This window comes from Carlito syrichta, unplaced genomic scaffold (assembly GCF_000164805.1).
Source record: "Carlito syrichta isolate Samal-C Ts95f unplaced genomic scaffold, Tarsius_syrichta-2.0.1 Scaffold314788, whole genome shotgun sequence".
In the NCBI taxonomy this organism is placed as follows: Eukaryota; Metazoa; Chordata; class Mammalia; order Primates; family Tarsiidae; genus Carlito; species Carlito syrichta.
Window position 1 is genome coordinate 638,032 of NW_007258884.1, and position 19,799 is coordinate 657,830.

At 40.8% G+C, this 19,799-nt stretch overlaps 2 protein-coding genes across 4 annotated transcripts in view; one reads left to right on the forward strand and one right to left on the reverse strand.

Annotated features, from left to right (window-relative positions):
• Positions 1–238: 238 nt before the first annotated feature.
• TLR2 (toll like receptor 2) lies at positions 239–2,818 on the forward strand. The gene has a single exon (XM_008071908.2). It carries the CDS (start codon positions 278–280, stop codon positions 2,630–2,632), a length of 2,355 nt encoding a protein of 784 aa, XP_008070099.1. The 5' UTR covers positions 239–277; the 3' UTR covers positions 2,633–2,818.
• A 4,694-nt stretch (positions 2,819–7,512) lies between these two features.
• Positions 7,513–19,799, reverse strand: part of RNF175 (ring finger protein 175) — a 45,992-nt gene continuing 33,705 nt past the window's right edge. For all 3 annotated transcript variants that reach the window (XM_008071909.1, XM_021719520.1, XM_021719519.1), the window contains 3 exons: positions 13,763–13,893; positions 10,562–10,663; positions 7,513–7,866 (listed from right to left, as the gene is read on the reverse strand). In XM_008071909.1, coding sequence (XP_008070100.1) covers positions 7,746–7,866; positions 10,562–10,663; positions 13,763–13,893 — 354 coding nt within the window. In that variant the 3' untranslated portion in view covers positions 7,513–7,745. The remainder of the gene's footprint in view (positions 7,867–10,561; positions 10,664–13,762; positions 13,894–19,799) is intronic.

A 19,799-nucleotide genomic window follows, 5' to 3' on the forward strand; every position in this document is an offset into this window, starting at 1 on the left:
TTGTCAGTTTAATAAGGTCCCATTTGTCTATCTTCTCTCTTATGTACTGTGGGTTACGGGTTTTGTACAGGAATTGGATGCCAGTTCCGATTAGGGAATCATTTTTTATCTCTATTCATATATTCCATTGGTTGTGTGTGTGTGTGTGTGTGTGTGTGTGTGTGTGTGTGTGTGTGTGATGCCCATAAAACATTTCTCAATAATCGGAATTATGATATACTTTCAAACACAATCACTCATTTGAACCTCTTTTATTTATAGGTTGAATCACTGGACAATGCCACATGCTTTGTGGATGGTGTGGGCCTTGGGGACTGTCATCAGCCTCTCCAAAGAAGAATCCCCTGCTCAGACTTCTCTGTCTTGTAACCCTGATGGTATCTGTGATGGCAGCTTAAGATCTTTAAACTCCATTCCCTTGGGGCTCACAGCAGCTGTAAAAAGCCTTAACCTGTCCAACAATGGCATCACCTATATTAGCAACAGTGACCTGCAGAGGTGTGTGAACCTCAAGGCTCTGATACTGGAGTCCAATAGAATTACCACAATAGGTGAAGAATCTTTTTCTTCCCTGGGAAGTCTGGAACATTTGGACTTATCCTATAATTACTTATCTAACTTATCATCCTCCTGGTTCAGGCCCCTTTCGTCTTTGACATTCTTAAACTTACTGGGAAATCCTTACAAAACACTAGGAGAAACATCTCTTTTTTCTCATCTCACAGATTTGCGAATCCTGCAAGTAGGAAATATATATACCTTCTCTAAGATTCAGAGAAAGGATTTTGCTGGACTTACCTTTCTTAAGGAACTTGAGATTGAGGCTTCAAATCATCAGAGTTATGAGCCAACAAGTTTGAAGTCAATTCAGAATATAAGTCATCTGATCCTTCATACAGAGAAGCCTATGTTACTGTTGGAGATTTTTGTAGATGTTTTAAGTTCTGTGGAACATTTGGAACTGAGAAATAGTGATCTGAACACTTTCCGTTTTTCAGGACTATCCATTAGTGAAACAAATCCATTGCTTAAAAAGTTTACATTGAAAAATGTGGAAATCACAGATGAAAGTTTGTCTCGGATCCTGAAACTTTTGAGCTATGCTTCCGAGTTGTTAGACATAGAGCTTGATGACTGCACCCTGTATGGAATTGGTAATTTTATTGCATCTGAGAAAGACAGAGTTACAGACCCAGGTAAAGTGGAAACATTAACAATACGGAGGCTGAGGATTCCAAAGTTTTATCTATTTAATGATCTGCGTTCTGTATATTCACTCACAGAAAGAGTGAAAAGAATCACAGTAGAAAACAGTAAGGTTTTTCTGGTTCCTTGTTTACTTTCCCAGCATTTAAAATCATTGGAATACTTGGATCTCAATGAAAACTTGATGGTCGAAGAATACTTGAAAAATGCCGCCTGTGAGGGTGCCTGGCCCTCCCTACAAACCTTAATTTTAAGACAAAATCATTTGACATCATTAAAGATAACTGGAGAGACTTTACTTACTCTGAAAAACCTGACTGACCTTGATGTCAGTAAGAATAGTTTTCGTTCTATGCCTGAAACTTGTCAGTGGCCAGGAAAGTTGACATATTTGAACTTATCCAGTGCTCGATTAGACACTGTTACCCAGTGCATTCCCCAGACACTGGACGTTTTAGATATTAGCAACAACAATCTTGAGTCATACACTTTGTTTTTGCCACAACTCAAAGAACTTTTTATTTCCAGAAATAAGTTGAAGACTCTCCCAGATGCCTCCCTCTTACCCACGTTACTAGTGCTGAGTATCAGCAGAAATACCATCAATACTTTCTCTAAGGAGCAACTTGAGTCTTTCCATACACTGAAGACTTTGGAAGCTGGGGGCAACAACTTCATTTGCTCCTGTGACTTCCTGTCTTTCACTCAGAAGCAGCAAGCCCTGGCTGAGGTTCTTATCGATTGGCCAGAAAACTACCTGTGTGACTCTCCATCCCACGTGCGGGGCCAGCGGGTTCTGGACGTCCGTCTCTCGGTGTCTGAATGCCACAAGGCTGCGCTGGTGTCTGGCACGTGCTGTGCCCTATTCCTACTGATCCTGCTCACGGGGGTTCTGTGCCACCGTTTCCATGGCCTGTGGTACATGAGAATGATGTGGGCCTGGCTCCAGGCCAAGAGGAAGCCCAAGAAAGCTCCCGGCAGGGACATCTGCTATGATGCATTTGTGTCTTACAGTGAACGGGATTCCTACTGGGTGGAGAACCTGATGGTCCGGGAGTTAGAGCACTTCAACCCTCCTTTCAGGTTGTGCCTTCACAAGCGGGACTTCATTCCTGGCAAGTGGATCATTGACAATATCATTGATTCTATTGAGAAGAGCCACAAGACTGTCTTTGTGCTTTCTGAAAACTTTGTGAAGAGTGAATGGTGCAAGTATGAATTGGACTTCTCCCACTTCCGTCTCTTTGATGAGAACAACGATGCTGCCATCCTCATTCTCCTGGAGCCCATCGAGAAGAAAGCCATTCCCCAGCGCTTCTGTAAGCTGCGGAAGATCATGAACACCAAGACCTACCTGGAGTGGCCCGCTGACGAGGCTCAGAAGGAAGGGTTTTGGTTAAATCTGAGAGCTGCAATAAAGTCCTAGGTTCCTATGTGAAAGGCCAGTCTTAGTCAAGTTCGGGTCTTTATATCACTAGTTGTAATGAAGTTCCTTCTGACATAATTATGTAAAAACTACATGAATGCACTGTCATTTGAGTACTTGCTTACTAAAACTGCTAAAACTGTTCACATTTTATCTAGATTGCTGTTTTATAAAGACTTTCCAGATGAGAAACAGTGGCTCTTGATTTTTCTTTATTGCATGAGATATTCATGATCTAAGTCCATTATCTGAATACAGTCATCCCTTGATATCCGAGGGGACTTGTTTCCAGGACTCCCCGTGGGTATAAAAGTTGGCGCATGCTCAAATCTCATATATGCATGGCATAGTATCTGCATATAACCTATGTATATCCTCCTGTACACTTTATTTATTTTTATTTTTACTTTTCTTTTTTAGAGATGAAGTCACTGCACTCAGGCTAGGGTGCCGTGGTGTGATCAAAGCTCACTGTAGCCTCGAACTCCTGGGCTCAAGTGATCCTCCTGCCTCAGCTTCCCAAGTAGTTTCCTGTATACTTTAAATCATCTCTATATTACTTAGAATACCAAATACAATGCAAATACTATGTAAATATTTGTACTTTTAAAAATTTGTATTATTTTTATTGTTGTATTGCTATTTTTTATTTAAACATTTTTGCAGAGTATTTTTGACCTGTGGTTGGTTGAATCCATGGACACGGAACCCACAGGCATGGAGGGCTGCCTATACTCTAGCAATGGGCTTAGTTCACTAGAAAACAGCACAAATGAACTTAAGGTTTCAAATAACTGTGTCAAATCCGTCAGTTTTCTGTGAAGAGACTCCTCTGTGGCTACAGAGGGTATTCTTCTTCCCGGCCAGTTGTCATCTCTCTGTGCAACTGTTCTCAAGAACAACAAAGCCAAATATTTGGAGCACTGAGCCAAACTTGCTCTTCCTAGAAAAAAGTGTTGTGTGTTCCCGTTTAACTCTACAAGCTACAAAATACCTCGAGGGTGTATTTTCATGTGAACTGGATCTGTCTTTCTGGCTACGTGATAGGTTTCTCCAGCCAGAGGGTACATGATACAGGGTACAGTAAATTATGTCTTTCTGTGAAAACAAATCATGAAGGTAAGTAAAGCGCTCAGTTTAGAATAATTTGAGAGAAGCCTCCCACACCCTGACTCTGATCTTCTTCAGCCTTAACAACTTTCCTTCACTACCTAAGTTCTAACTAGTGTCTAGTCACTCTGGTTCTCAGTCTCTGCCCTCTAGTCTGTTTGCCCTGTATCCTGTTGCTTTTTTCTTCTTTAAAAGTCTTTTTTATAAGTCAAAAAAGACCTTCCTTTTTTTCCTTCTGAATAATTTGAAAAGTACATGTGAATTACATAGATTCCTATACAAGTATATAACTAGAGGTTCTTCATGACTCAAAAATAGAATTTATTTATTTATTTATTTATTTATTTATTTATTTGAGTTGGAGTCTCACTCTGTCGCCCAGACTGGAGAGCAGTGGCCGCTCCTGGCCACCGCAGCCTCGACCTGCTGGGCTCCAGTGATCCTTCCGCCTCAGCCTTCCAAGTAGCTGGAATTATAGGTGTGTGCTACCACGCCTGGCTAATTTTTTGACTTATTGTAGAGATGAGGTCTTGCCTGCCCAGGCAGTCCACTTACCTCAGCCTCCCAAAGGCGTGGGATTACAGGCTGAGCCACCGAGCCCGGCTAAAAATAGAATTTAAAGATAGACACCACTGCCATATGATAATTTTTATAATCTATATTTAATAATGCTATATGTTAAATTTTGATGCAACATTCTCTGCTAAGAGCTATTTGCTAATTTGATGCAACTCCCTTTGGTGCTGGAAACCACATAAAGGGAAATTACCTTCTTCCTTTGACCCCTGCTCAGTTCTCAACCAGAACTGGGTTTATGTGGTTAACTGGGCTCTGGAGTCAGAAAGACCTGGTTAGTAGGTGTGTAATCTTGGGCAAGTAGCTCAATTTGAACTTTAATATAGGAATGTCTTTAAAATAAGGATGGTGATCTCTACATCCTAGGGTTCTGAGAGTGCGAAATACAGGAATGCAAGTGAACCACTGAGCCCATGCTCCTTGCTTCCTGTTCTCTCTGGAGGGGTGAGGAGGTCAAGCCTATGAGAATGGGAACCATGGATACATTGTAAGGGGTAAGGGGGATGCTAGTAGCTGGTGTTAGCTATCATTATTACTATTATTATTTTCCAATAAGTGACTCATTACCATATATAATAACTTATAAATGGATATATTTCTGTTATGGGTACTAGCAAGGATATAGGGATATAAGGGATATAGCAAGGATATAACCCTGTTTTTGCAGGTATTCCAAATAAATAAGTTCATTAAATGCATAATAGGGTTTAGTTCTTAGGGAACTCACATAGGGCTGCTTCTCTTTCATACAAATGCCTGAGAAAATGTTATGGAGGAACCAGCAGCCAGCCTAAGAAAAAAAACAGACATGTTCAGAAGAAGGAAACTTGAGGAGATGTCACAGAAATCAACACAATAATGAACTTTCTGTTTTATTTCTCTGTTTCCTCCATTGAGCATCATGTTAGTTAGCATGAGAGGCCGAGCTCAGTGGCTCAGCCTATAATTCCAGCACTTTGGGAGGCTGAGGCGAATGGATTGCTTGAGCCCGCAGATTTGAGACCAGCCCTGGGAAGACCTCATCTCTACAATAAAATTAAAAATAGCCGGGCGTGGTAGCGGACGTCTGTAGTTCTGGCTACTTGGAAGGCTGAGGCGGAAGGATCGCTGGAACCCAGGAGGTCGACGCTGGGATGGCCGTGAGCATGCATGCCACTGCACTCCAGCCTGGGTGAAGGAGTGAGACTCCAACTCAAAAAAAAAAAAAAAAAAAAATTAGCACGAGAACCAGATGGCTTTAACACTGACTTGATCTATATGTTTAATTTCAAGAATTTAAAAAACAGTCATCGCTTCTAGTTAATTGATAGATTTAAAGTAATCTTTAAAAAATAATCATTTTCTCATTGCAAACTTTAAACATTTAACTGTTGACAATTTGGAAAAGAGATAAGAGCATATAAAAGAAAATTAGGATCCCTTTGGGATGTGTATAGCCCTCCAGTCTCTTCAGTGCCTGTATACATACTACTTTACAAAATTGGGATTCAATTGTAAATACTTAAACTGTATAAAGGAATAGAATTTTCATTTTTTTCCCCCTGAGGTTGTTTAGTGATTATCTGACATTCCTGAGCTCTGAGGGTTGTTTTGAATTTCATGAAGATAAACACTGGTTTACTTGTCCAGAATTCTAAAGGGTTCTAAAAGCTACCCTCATGCAGCTGTCCATAAAAGGTAAGTGAAAAATACATCAGAGATCAATTTAAAGACTCTTTTTTTTAAGACAAGAAAAACTAATTTTTAGTTAGCCCTTCATCCAAATATGAAGTGTTGTTTGTCAATAGACTATAAGCTCTGGAATCTTGTTTTATCTTCTTAATCCTTGCATATGCCTAGTGTGTAGTAAGTATTGCATTCCTGGAATGTTTGCTGAGTAGAGAAATAAACCAGAATTAAATCTTCTAGTATCTGGATGGTAGACTAATTGTAATACTGAAACCATGGGGAGTGTGAAGAAAAAAATTTCTAACAATTAGAAATCTTAGTGTGAGTTACCTTGATGATGAAGCTTTGAATAGCATTAAGTTAGGTACACTGCCAATATTTGGACAAGGAAAATAATCAGTGTCTTTTCTTTTTACTTCATACAAGTGTAATGGCTTCAAGTAGACATATGATGTCACGTATACAGTTTTGTCTGTTTAACAAATGACTAGTAATTTAAAACAAATTAATTTTGGAAGTCTAACATATCATTCATGGATTCTTTTTTTTTTTTTGAGTAGGGTCTCACTCTGTTGCCCAGACTGCAGTGCAGTGGCATGATCATGGCTCACCACAGCCTCAAACTCTTGTGCTCAAGCAATCGTCCACACTGGTTAATTTCTTGATTTTTTTTTGTAAAGATGAGGGTCTTGCTATGTTGCCCAGGCTGGCCTCAAACTCTTGGGATCAAGTAATCCCTCCACCTCAGCCTCCCAAGGTGCTGAGATTACAGGAGTGAGGCACCTCACCTGGCCATGGATTAATTCCTTCTGACTGCCTTCCCTACCTGGTTAATTTTGTTCCCTTCTGCCAGATTAATTTATCCTTTCAACAAATATTCTCTGAGTGCCGCCAGGTAGTGTTCAAAGTGGTAAGGCTTTGGTCAGGAACAAAACAGATACAATTCTTTGCCGTCATGGAGAGGAAGACAAATAATAAACAAATACATTTATGATATGATTTCAGGTATTGATAAGTGCTATGAAGAAATTGAAAGCAGAATACCGCAACAGTTGTGCATAACTGTGTATGTGTGCATGCATGCGTGAGCATGCGCACGTGTGTGTGGTGTGTGTAGTGGCACACAAGAAGAGTAATTCTTTCCACTTGCATGGATTGAGTGCATATGGCAGCCCCAGGAAACCAAGAGTAGCTGTGACCCATTGAGAAGGCGAGGCATCTGGTGCCAGAGGCTTTGGGGGTAATCCTCTCTCTACAGAGGGCTTTGTGGTGCCAGAGCCATCATGTGGTGACAAGCACACAGAGCAGAGAAGAGAGTATTCTTAAGCCACAGGTTACTTAACAACTCCACCTACTTCTTTGAAGATGGTGACCTGATGCGAAGGCATTCGCTATGGCTAATGAGCTGAGAAGGACTTTGTAAGGTTCTGAAACATCTTGTAGACGGGATCATTCGCAAATTGGAGGTGGAATGTCCACAGTGGGGTATAACAAAAGTGTCAGATCTATGGGTTAAAATAGGACTGTAATGGGAAAGATGAATAAGCACGCTTTATTTCTTTATTCCATTGTTCAGCTTTTCTTTAAATTCATTCCACATAGACAAATTGCTTAAGTATGACACCAGATTTTACTTAGTTTACTAAGCTCTTGGGATCATCTCTAAAATGAAGGAAAAAAAAAATTAATTGTAGGACCAAGTGTGTAATAATACTTCTACCATGCAATATGCTGCTTCTGGAGTAAATCTGTTGTGCTATTATTCCAGGCCTAGTGAATAGTTAATGCCTTGAACTATTCCTATCACCACAGGCTGCCAGGCCACCAAATAACGAAGCCAATCCAGGATTTTTCCATACAAAAAATGTGTGCGCTCCCAGCTAAATCTCAGTTAAGGAGGCTGTTCTATATGGAACCAAGTAGCAGAAATATTCATAAATATCATTTGCAAATGCAATAAGCAATGTAATGAATGTATATTTCCTTTCTTATGAATTCTGTGTGCTTAATTAATTATTATTATTTTTTGAGTCAAGCTCTCACACTGTTGCCCAGGCTGGAGTGTAGTAGCAAGATCATGGTTCACTACACCTTTACCTCCTGGGCTCAGTCTCTCGAGTAGCTGGGACTATAGACGTGTGCTACCAGGCTCAGATAATTTTTTAATTTTTTGTAGAGACAAGGTCTCTCTATGTTGCCCAGGCTGGTCTTGAACTCCTGGGCTCAAGCAATCCTCCTGCCTCAGCCTCCCAAAGTGATGGGATTACAGGCATAAGCCATTGTGCTTGGCCTTCTTACGTTATTTTTAGAACATTATGATTATCATTGTCATTTACACCATACCCAATTTCTGAATAAATCAAAACTATTTACAATAAAATCCCAAACTATAAAACAAGAATAAAAGGCAAGGGTATATGCTAAATAAGGAGGAAGAGAGAAATGACTATACTGAAAAACAAAGAATATCAGAAGCTGCTATAGATGAATAGCAACTTAGCTCTGGGTTTGCCTGGAGTTGGCACAGCTGAGGGAACTCACTGTGTATTAAAAAGACTAACACTAGTTCATCCGATAAGACAGATCTTTTCCTGGTATCTTTGATAAGTTGTGCTAAGGAAACTTAATGCATGGCATCTCTGATAGCAATTTTACAAACAAAAAGGCAGCTTTTTCACATGTAGCTCTTTGAGACTCATTGAAATGGTAAATGATATTCAACAGTTTGTTTTCTCAAGATTATTTAAAGAATTGCCTTTTATGTAAACTATCATCTGAGGTGACATGATACTATTATTGCCAATTTTATCACAAAGACTTATGTACTGCTTATTCACCAAAAGCTTCTCTGGACTCAGTCTCCTCCTATCAGACAGGGGATTCTGCGACAGTGGATGAAGGGGAAGGAGGAAGGAGCACTACACACCTTCAGTCTTGAGTGGCACTGACTCCCCGAGAAAGGCCGGGCCTGTGGCTGGACCAGTGGCTGCAAAGGGTGGTCTTGATTGTGGGGGCACAACCCTGAGACCCAAAGACCCACTGATGCCGCCCCCTTCTGATTCCCTCCGTAGAAGTTCTCCCCTGATCTGCAGTGCTCAGATGGGGGCGCTGCTGCCAGTAGTCGCTTTGGCTTGGGGCGGTGTAGGGGGGCAGGAAGCAGGGAAGGTGTTTCCTTTAGCACTGTAAAGTGTAGGGGACTGTTACTCAGGAAGTAGAGACAGGCTGCGTCTTGTGATAAGAGAGAGTACTTGGCAGGTTGATGCCAACCTCTCAGTGCCTTCTGCTTAAGGGGGAATATATTTGAATCCCATCTTACCCCTTACCCACTTCCTAGAAGAGATATACTGTGGTCTTAGAACAGTGAGATTGAAGACCAAGTGTTTCTTTTTTTTTTTTTTGAATTGGAGTTTCATTCTGTTGCCCAGACTGGAGTGCAGTGGCCACTCCTGGCCACCGCAACCTCGACCTGCTGGGCTCCGGCGATCCTTCCGCCTCAGCCTTCCCAGTAGCCGGGATTACAGGCATGTGCTACCACGCCCGGCTGATTTTTTTGATTTATTGTAGAGATGAGGTCTCGCTGCCCAGGCGGGTCTCGAACCCACGAGCTCAGGCAATCCACTCACCTCAGCCTCCCAAAGGTGCAGGATTACAGGCTGAGCCACCGAGCCCGGCTAAAGAAGACCAAGTGTTTCTAGTCAGCTCTGGATGGGGGCTATTACCTTCCTGTGACCTTAATGAGTCCTGAGTTTCCTCTATTGGGTGTCCCTGATGTCTATTAAAAGCCTAGTTGCTACTGGAAGTTGACCAGTTCTGTAGGACATTGTTTCCTTTTAATATTATTATCACTAGGGTTTAGCCTAATAAGAGATGAGGTATGGCATGGAGTTTAAAAAACCAAAGTCCTGGGGGAAAATGTACTTATTTCTGGGAATAATACAATTTAGTACACCCTAAAATATTTTTTATACTCTTGTTCATATTTGGGGCTTTTGAAATGTCCATTTCAATCGTTTTATTTATCTACCCACCCATCCAATCTTCCCATTTACCTATCATGATTATTCTTCTACTATATATAGGGTGCCAAAAAAAGGTATACACATTTTAAGGGATGTTGTCTATGCATTACTTTTCGAAATTGAATTCTATTTTGGTAGTAATGCATAATATGATGTTTGCTCAACTGTGCTTCCGCCATTTTGACTGCTTTCTCATGGCGACACTAGCATTCATTCGATGAATGCCATCTCTTGAGCAAACATTATACTTAAAATGTATATACATTTTTTGGCACCCCCTGCATTTTACCTGTCTTTTGCCATGTCCTATCACATTTCCACTAAAGCCCTTGATGTGGAATTCATGTGGAATGTTTTCTGGCGCTTAACTTCCTAGTTACAATAGTAAGTATAGGCACAGAGGAAAGTAAGGACATAGTCATTCGAAAACGGGTGGTTAGGGAAAACAGAAAGTTTTCTGCTATAACTATAGAAAGATAATGAAAGTTTAGGTTGAGGAATGCATCCCTAGAAACAGTTAAGATACTATTTTGTAACTTTTTTTTTTTTAAGATACGGATTACTGATCATCCTCTTCAAATCAACCTTCTCCTTGCAGTAAGGGCAAGTCTGCTTTTTGCCCACAATACACCAACCTCGGATACAAAATTCATGAAAGCTGAAGCATCTTGTTAGGGAAGTTTCTAGATATTGATGGGCAAGGTCTGGTTCATGAAGACATGGAATGATCCGTCTTTAGGGCCTAATGGAGGGTAAGCATGACTGTCAGTCATGATTTGATGAAGTACGTCACTTTTTAAGGAGGCTGTGATATAGTAGAGCCCCCAGCGGCGATGAGCTTGGAGTCAGAGCTGTGTTTACTTACTTAGCTCATTGGTCTTGTTCTTGCCCCACTTGATTCCAGTAAGATTAGATGAAGAATCTGAAAGCTCTTTTTTACAGTAATGTCTTATATAAAGGTATCATTCTATTGTGCATTTCTTGTGCATTTTCCATAGTATTTCTCTATTCTATTTTTTGGTGCCTTATTCATTAACTTCTATGAAATCAGACTTGTCTTAAACACTTCAACAAGTCTAAATTACTTGTGGCAATAAACTTATAAATATTTCCATTCACTTCATAAATTTTTTCCTCGACTTTTTTATTACTGATAAGGAGCCAATTATTTTTAATAGAATATAAAAGTAATAAACTTAACTTCTCAAACTCTAGGCATTTACAGATTCATTTGTAAGTGACTCCTGGTCCAGAGAGTTTGACCCTTTGTCCCCAACGTCTCCACTTTTTAGAGTGAACTCCTATGTTTTCTCACAGCATCGGGGACGTACTCACCTGTCTCTCCTAGACCACATGTTACCTGTGGGATGTCCCATCCACCTCTGTGTCCTCAGCACCTTAAGCTGTGCCTAAGAAATATTCATTGAATGAAAATTTGTTTTAAAAAATATTTTAGGGTTGTGAGGTACATGTGAGGATTTACTACATAAGTAAATTGAGTGCAGGTGAGGTATGGGCTTCTAGTGGGCACTTGCTCCCCCGGTAGTGGACCTGGTGCCCAGTGTGCTACTGTGTGTCCCTTATCCCTCCTTCCTCCCTCCATCTTATCCCTTCTCCCTCCCTCCAGCCTTTAGCAGTGCCCAGAGTAAACGAATATTTGAATGAAGCTGATTATTTTGGAAATATGTATTTCCAGGTCCCCCAATATTGTAGATTTGGGCAAAATGATGAACTATAATGAGATCAATTCTATTTGTTGATTTATTTCTATAGTTGTTGCTCCCAGTGTGGCTTACTGGGTCAAGATCACACGATCTATCTGACCCACTACATACCCACGAGACCAGCAACGATGGAGAAGTTGCCTCCCTAACCAATGGAGGCCCGTAGAAGTGTAGCCGAGGCAAGGCCATGTATATTAACTCCTCAATATTAGACCTCTCTGCAACTAGAAGTTTCCACTGCTTTATGTTCCTGGAACTGGGGTCATTTTTGCAATATGCTTTAACCTTCAAGTGGTGTATTATAGTAAAAGTTTTGAACCCAAACCCATTCAGCCCTTCGTTCAAGGGGGATGGAATACAGCTCCACCTTTCTCATAGGTATAGAATCTAGGGGTCATGAGCCAGCACTGAAATGTCCACATCTTCTTTAATGTTCTCTTTCATCTTCAAAATCTCATGATTGAAAAGCTTCCATACTGGCTGAACTGCTGCAGGGTGATGCGCGGGTAACCCCCTCCTTGCTAATATGACTCATACTAAAATGGGCCGTTAATAATACTCCCTGCAAAGCAAATTTAAAGGTGACTACATTTCAGATTACATATGCACACATGTACAACAATCCCTAAGGGCTTTTAAAGGTGGAAAGAGAAAATATTTCCACTTGCAAATGGCAGAAGGGGCTCTGTTCCAACATTTGCAAAGTAAATCATGTTTAAAACTAGGGCCAGACTTGGAAAAATTTCTATGAAAAATGATGGTTTTTTGGTGGGGGAGGGGGGAAGTATCACTCTGAAAAACCACTATAGAATTCCATATGGGATATCTTTATGTTTCTTCCCTTAATATTTTAAGGCTTAAATGGTAGTGTAAAGGCTCCTATTACTTTGGAGATGAATTTGGTCCAGTTTTACTTTCAGGATTGAATAAGTGGAAATTGTCCAGATTAAACAGTGTTGAATCATAGGCTCTGTATGAGGTATGACTGACTGAATTAAGTCAGCTTCAGAGGCAAGAGATGGATGGATACTTCAACCATCTCATAAAGCCAGAGCGCTGAACTGACTGGGTACATAATGATAACATTCTCAAATTGATACTATATTATCAAATAAAGATAAATGATGCCCTCCTCCTTTTTGCATTTAGGAAGAATTAAAATAGAGGTGTTGGTCAACCCAAATAAAGCTTTCATTTTCATAGTTACATGCTCAGGTAGCCCAGGCCACTTTGTGCAGGGGTCTTGATGCCAGCATTTTTCAGCACATTGAAGCTCTCCACAATGGGTCACTGGAGTTCCCAGAGAATGTTGGTTTCCAGGCCCAGGCTTTCATCTTCAAATCTCATTATGTAGCAGAGGGGAAAGGTCTGGGATTTGGGATGGGAGCAAAGCCAGGCAGAGGTGGGGACTAGTACCTATCACCTGAAGATTCCTTCCACCAAGGGATAGGTAATTGGAATGGAACCCATCAGAAGAGGAGCCAAATTTGGATCCTCCTTTTGTAATCCAAGGGGTCCTGCTGCCTGTGGCTTATCCTCTTCTCAAGACCAAAGCTGAGAAGGAGGCTTGGTTTCCTCCCTTGGCTGCCCCCAAGACCGCTGTGACCACAGGTAGGTTCCTAGGATTACTTTGTGGCAAAGCACACTTTGTATTTCTTGGTCCACTGAGATTCAGACCTGGGGCTCCACCTGGATGGTCTGGAGTTCCTCTTTTCCATTCCTGGAATACCCTCTCCCTGGTCCTTTTTGGCTATCTGTTCCCTATGACTTCTGTCAACCTCCCAGCTAGCATCCTGCTGGGATACTGTCTGTCCTTCTGGCATTAAGAGTCCTCTTAAAGGAAATTCCTGAAGGAGGAAGTTCACCTTAATTAGCAGCTCATTATGTAGCAGAAGTGAACAAAGACTGGGCTGGAGGGGAAAGGTCTGGGATTTGGGATGGGAGCAAAGCCAGGCAGAGGTGGGGACAAAAGGAGGAGCAGGAGGGAAGGAGAAGGCTAGATGAAGGCCAGGCAGGGTCCTAAGAAAGGATACACATGGTCACAGGAAAGCTGGTAGGTGTTTTCAATGAGCCGTTTCTCATCGAGCTCCACAATCATCTGCCCACAGACGGCACAGATGTTGTCTGCCAAGCTCCTTGTGGGCATCCCACTGTCACTGCAGAACTGTTGGAGGACATGAACAGAACACAGCTGGAAAGGACAGCACATGGCATTCTCTGAATGCAGGGGAGCCACTGCCAGGCCCTGGGACAGGCAGGCCCCAACACATAGAATCTTCATGGCCTCTAAATTGGCTTAGAATGTGAGGCACCTTTTCCTGTAGGAGCAATGCTACAGAGAGGTTAAGGTTTCCAGGCAAAAACCCACTGAATCCCAAAAGGACCCAAAGCATATTGCTAATTACACCCTCCCATCTAAGCTCCACATTTAGAATCCTTGCAAAGGAAACAATTTTATCAGCTGGGCGCATTGGCTCCCACCTGTAATCCCAACAATTTGGGAGGCTAAGGCAGGAGGATTTCTTGAGGTCAGGAGTTCAAGACCAGTGTGGGCAACATAGTGAAACCCCATCTCTACAAAAAAAAAAAAAAAATGCATAAAAAATTTAGCTAGCATGGTGCCATGTTTCTGTGGCCCCAGCTATTCGGGAGACTGAGTCGGGAAGATTGCTTAAGTCTAGGAGTTCAAGGCTGCAATGAGCTATGACTATGCCACTGCACTCCAGCCTGGATAACAGAGTGAGATCCTGACTCTATTAAAAAAAAATTAAAGGAATAGTTTTTATCCAGGGCTGTAGTTCAGAAGCATATAGGAAACAGTTGAGCTTATCCATAGACTGCATCTTCCCTTAATTGTTTTGGAGATTCTGATTCAGAGATCTGGAGTAAACCCAGGCATCTCTCTACTTTTTCAATTCCCATGTTATTATTGGGAGCACACAGACAAATCACCACTGGAAGGCAATGCGTTTAGAATACTAATTTGGGTACTTGCCTTTTCCAATGCTGGATGGGGAGTGGTTCTCAACATTGGCAGCCCATTAGAATTCTTAGGAGGCTTTGTTTTTTTAAAAAAAATTATTTTATAATAGCTTGAGATTTAGAGAAAAAATAAGGAGATAGTACGGAGATTGCCCATATACCACACACCCAGTTTCTCCTACTATTATTGCTATGCTTATTAGTATGATTTTAAAGAATTCTCACTTATTTGTGAGCAAGTCAGAAACCTGTAGGGCATGTCGGTAGGCTGGAAACTCTAGCAAGGCTGATGCTGCAGTTCTGAGGCAGGATTCCTTCTTCTCTAGGGAGGCTCAGTTTTTGTTTTCTTTTTTTTTCAAGATCAGAGTCTTTAATTCTTTATATGCAGATAAATATTTTTTTTCATTTTGGTACATAAATTAGACTATAATTATACATTTGATACTTTAAAAGCCTCATATAAAACACAGAAAAGCAGTTCTTATTTGTCATACATTTACTTGCAAATTCCTGTTATGTGTTTTTTTTTTCTCTTTTAATTTTATTTTGAAATTGTGGGGTACAATTCAGGGTTAGGTATACAAATGTTCATTGTGCAGTTACCCTTATTGATAAGGTGTGTCTCCCCTTACCCAGGTGGATATCAACTACTATCAATCCCAGCTACCCATCCCTTACCCTCAGCCCCCTCCCCCCAGTTTCCCACTACTTTCAATCCCTTTTTTACAGTAATATGGTAGTTGTTCAAAGTCCATGTATAAGTGAGAACATGTGATACTCAGCTCTTTGTTTCTGTGAGAAATCACTCAGTATTATAAACTCTAATTCCACCCATGTTGCTGCGAAGTTCAAGATTTTGTTCTTCTTTATGGCTGCGTAATATTCCATTGTATATATGTACCTAAATGTAAAACCTTAAACTGTAAGAACCTTAGAAAATGCAGGAGACACTCTTATGGAAACTGGCAACCGATTCCTGATCAAAACCCGAAGTGCCCAGGCTGTAAGAGATAAGATAGACAAGTGGGACTTCATTAAACTGACAAGCTTCTGCAAAGCCAAAGACAGCAGGAAGACAGTCCACAGACTGGGAGAAAATGTTTGCCAGCTCCATGTCTGACGAAGGCCTAACATCAAGGATCTACAAGGAACTCAAATGTGCTGAAAGGAAAAAAAACAAACAGTCGCATTACAAAGTGGGCTAAATATGAATAGACATTTCTCAAAAGAAGACATACGAGCCAACAGACACATGAAAAAATGTTCAGCCTCACTAGTCATCAAGGAGATGGAAATTAAAACTACACTGAGATAACACCTAACTCCAATCAGAATGGCCATCATCAATAACTCAAAAAATAACAGATGCTGGAGAGGATGTGGCGAAAAGGGAACACTTCTACACTGTTGGTGGGAGTGTAAACTAGTACAGCCTCTGTGGAAATCAGTGTGGCGATTCCTAAAAGTTCTAAAAATTGACCTTCCATATGACCCCGCAATCCCCCTACTGGGAATATACCCAGAAGAACTCAGGTCACTCTATAAAAAAGATACCTGCACACGTATGTTTATTGCAGCATTGTTCACAATAGCAAGAACATGGAACCAACCATGTTGCCCATCAAAAGAGGACTGGATTAAAAAAATGAGCTTTTGTTTTCAAGGCCTTTGACTGATTAGGTGAGATCTATCCAGAGTACCGAGGGTAATCGTCTTCACTTAGGGCCAACTAATTGTAGAGGTGAAACATATCTACAAAATACCTTCACAGCAACATCTAGACTAGTGTTTTACCAAACAACTGGGCATCATAGCCCCCACCGATTGACATATAAAATTGAATCACCACACATTCCTTAAGGGAGGATAATCTAATTATGTGAAATTCTTCTGTACAGATTAGTCTACTCTCCTCTGTTTATTCAATCATTTAATTATATCAATGTGGATTCATGGATATGCATTTTATGCTTTGAGTATCACCTAATGCTGTTACTACTACATTTTCTGTTTTGTTGCTCAAACTCATGCTTTGCCCACCGGGAGCTTTTTCAGTTGGCTCCTGTGTTCCTTTGACATCCTTCCATCACTGTGAGTTTCTCTTGCTTTATTGTAAGCACTTTTTTGCTTTCTGGAACTCCAAGATGCTCCAGAGTTATATAGTATATTCCCTGTCCAGACCTATCATCAGTCATTTTTCCAAGAAGCCCTGGTTCCCTTTTTATGAAAGAATATTAGAAACTAAAATCTGGGCACTAGGTGTGCTCATTGCTACTAGTGTATCATTGTTTCTAGGGCCTTTTAGTTGACACAGCAAGGAAATATATATGTATATCTTAAACCATATATGAGGAGGGACCCAAAAAAGCCTGGGATTATCTTTTGGAGGATGGGCCCCTTATAGTAAAGGCTTCTCCCACTAGGTAAGTGTTCTAGGAATTTATTGGTATCAGTGTACTGGCTAGCATTGTTGTGAGAGGCTACGTTTGGCTTCAGTGAACTGTTTTTGAAGATTCTTTAGTGCATTTGCCCATTTCATGCTGGATGATTTACAAGCTCATCTGCCCACACTGTGCTGAGAGTTCAGCAGTTTTTGACCAAAAATGGCATGACTCCCATGCCCCACCCTTCCTATTCACCCAATTTCACCCCAAGCAACTTTCTGTTCCTTCCCCAGATGAAAAGTCCTCAGAGAAACACGTTTTGCTGATGTGAAAGAGGTGAAACAAAAAATGTCAAAAGCACTAACAGGCATCCAAATTGACGCGTTCCAAAACTGTTTTGAGCAGTGGGAAAGCATCTCGATGGGTGTATTGCATCAAATGGAGAATACTTTGAAGGTGACTGAAATTCAAACATGTAAGATTACATGTACATTTTTAAAAATAAACAAATTCCAGATTTTTTGTCCATATATAAAATATATTTGTAAATATTTCTATGTGTCCACATGTATCTAGTTTAAGCTAAACATGAGTTCATACTGATGCCTCTAACTCTAATCTGTTATTTCATAGATTATTCTAACCTTTTCCCATGGCTCATCAGTATTCTTCCACTCTGACAGTGAGAGATCTAGCTTCCACTATTAGCCATCCATTTACTTACTGTTTAACTACAGAATATGTGTGTGTTGGTGTCAGAATTGTTAATCCATATCTGTGAGGGCAACAACTTTATCAACTAGAGCACAGTGCTTATGCACAGTTCCTTTAGTTTTAGTTTTATGATCTCCATTCGTTTCAAAATTACTTAGGTCAGCATCTTTTCCTCCCACTCCTTTGAGTGAGGTTATTTCATGCTTTTGTAGTGTGGTTAGAATATTCTGTCACAGTCTGCATTTTATCCTCAGATTCTCTCATAAATAATTTTTAAAAATTTACATACATTAAGGTTCATCCTTTCTGTTACAAAGTTCTATGGATTTTGACAAATGCATAGTGTCCTGTATCCACCATTATGGTGTTATACAGAATAGTTTCACCACTCTAAAAAGTTCCAATGCTTCACCTATTCAACCATGATCCTTCCCTAAACCCCTGGCAACCTGGCATCTGTTTAGCATCTCCAAAGTTGTACCTTTTCCAAAATGTCACATGAATAGAATCATATAGTATGAAGCCTTTTCGGACTGGCTCCTTTCACTTAGCCATATGCATTTACAATTCACCCATGCTTTTGGATGGCTTAATAGCGTATTCCTTTCCCTAAGGAGTTTTTTAAAAAAATGAAGCAGATGCATTGGCTCTACTCCCAGAGATTCTGACTTAATTGGTCTGGTGTGGGGGTTAGGCACTGGTATAGGAATGGAGGTTTCTTCTTCTTACCTCAGTCACAAGTACAGTCTTCTTACCTCAGTCACAAGTACAGGCATGCACATGCACTTCGTGCATGTACACACACACACACACACACACACACACACACACACACACACACACACCATTAGTCCCAGTTACTGGTGGCTGTGCCAATGGTTTGGGGCAGTGGTTTTGTAGATTTGGTAGCTGGAATAATGATGACAGGATGACAAATGTTAAGGACTAGTGGAGTGGGATCAGGTAAGAAGTCTCCAGAAAGTTGGTGCTTGAAGACATGGTTGTCTTGCCAGATGAAATCTCTTCTTCCTGCTCCACTGGAGAACAAAACACATACAATTCTTTTTTTCCTCTTCTGTCCATAAGCAAACACAAGGGACTTTGGGAATTTTCTGAGGGGTATGACTTCTGGCTTTTGTTGTAGAAACCAGGAATTAAAATGCTTCTTTCTGTGCTCATCTTAAACTTTACAAGAAAGGCAGTTGTTCCAGTTGGCAGAGGAATCTCAAAGGTATATTGTTCAGCATTTCACCACAGAAGTTAGGTTGTAGGTACTAGGAAAAGAGTAAGACAGACCTATGGAAGAGGGAAAGGACAACCAGGGTGGGTCATGCCCACTTAGGACCTGCCCAATAAATGGAGGGAGAACAGTCCAGAAATTCACTCTATTTTGCTATTTACACTAGTTTTTCCACCTCATTTCTGGCTGTGCACCAAAAGACAAGTAGAGAACGGAGATTTGGAATTCCTGAAACTACTTGGAGCCCTTGGTTTGAGCCTTTTGTGTGTGTGTGTGTTGGTGTCTCACTCTCTCACCCAGGCTGGAATGCAGTGGCACAATCACAGCTACTGTAGCCTCAACCTGCTGGGCACAGACAATCCTTCTGCCTCAGCCTTCCAAGAAGCTGGGACTACAGGCACACACCAACATACCCAGCTAAATTAAAAAAAATATATTGTAGAGATGAGGTCTCATCAAGTTGCCTAGGCTTGTCTCGAATCCCTGGGCTCAGGCATTCCTCTTGCCTCTGTCTCCCAAAGTACTGGAAATACAGGCATGAGCCACCATGCCTGGCTGGTTTGTAAGCTTTTAAGACATTTGTATGTGTCAGACACAGGTACATACTCCTAATACCTGAATTGAAAATCCATCTAACCAGAAAGTATGTCCATTTTGAATTTTAATTTTAAAAGAGTTTTAAAAAGAAAGAAAAAAAAGACAGTTAGGAATTTAAAAAATCTAGACAACAATGTATAGTCAGAATTTATT

Bases quoted from the DNA above. Each gene is read 5' to 3' on its own strand.
- TLR2 (XM_008071908.2), top strand. From the start codon at position 278: ATGCCACATGCTTTGTGGATGGTGTGGGCCTTGGGGACTGTCATCAGC.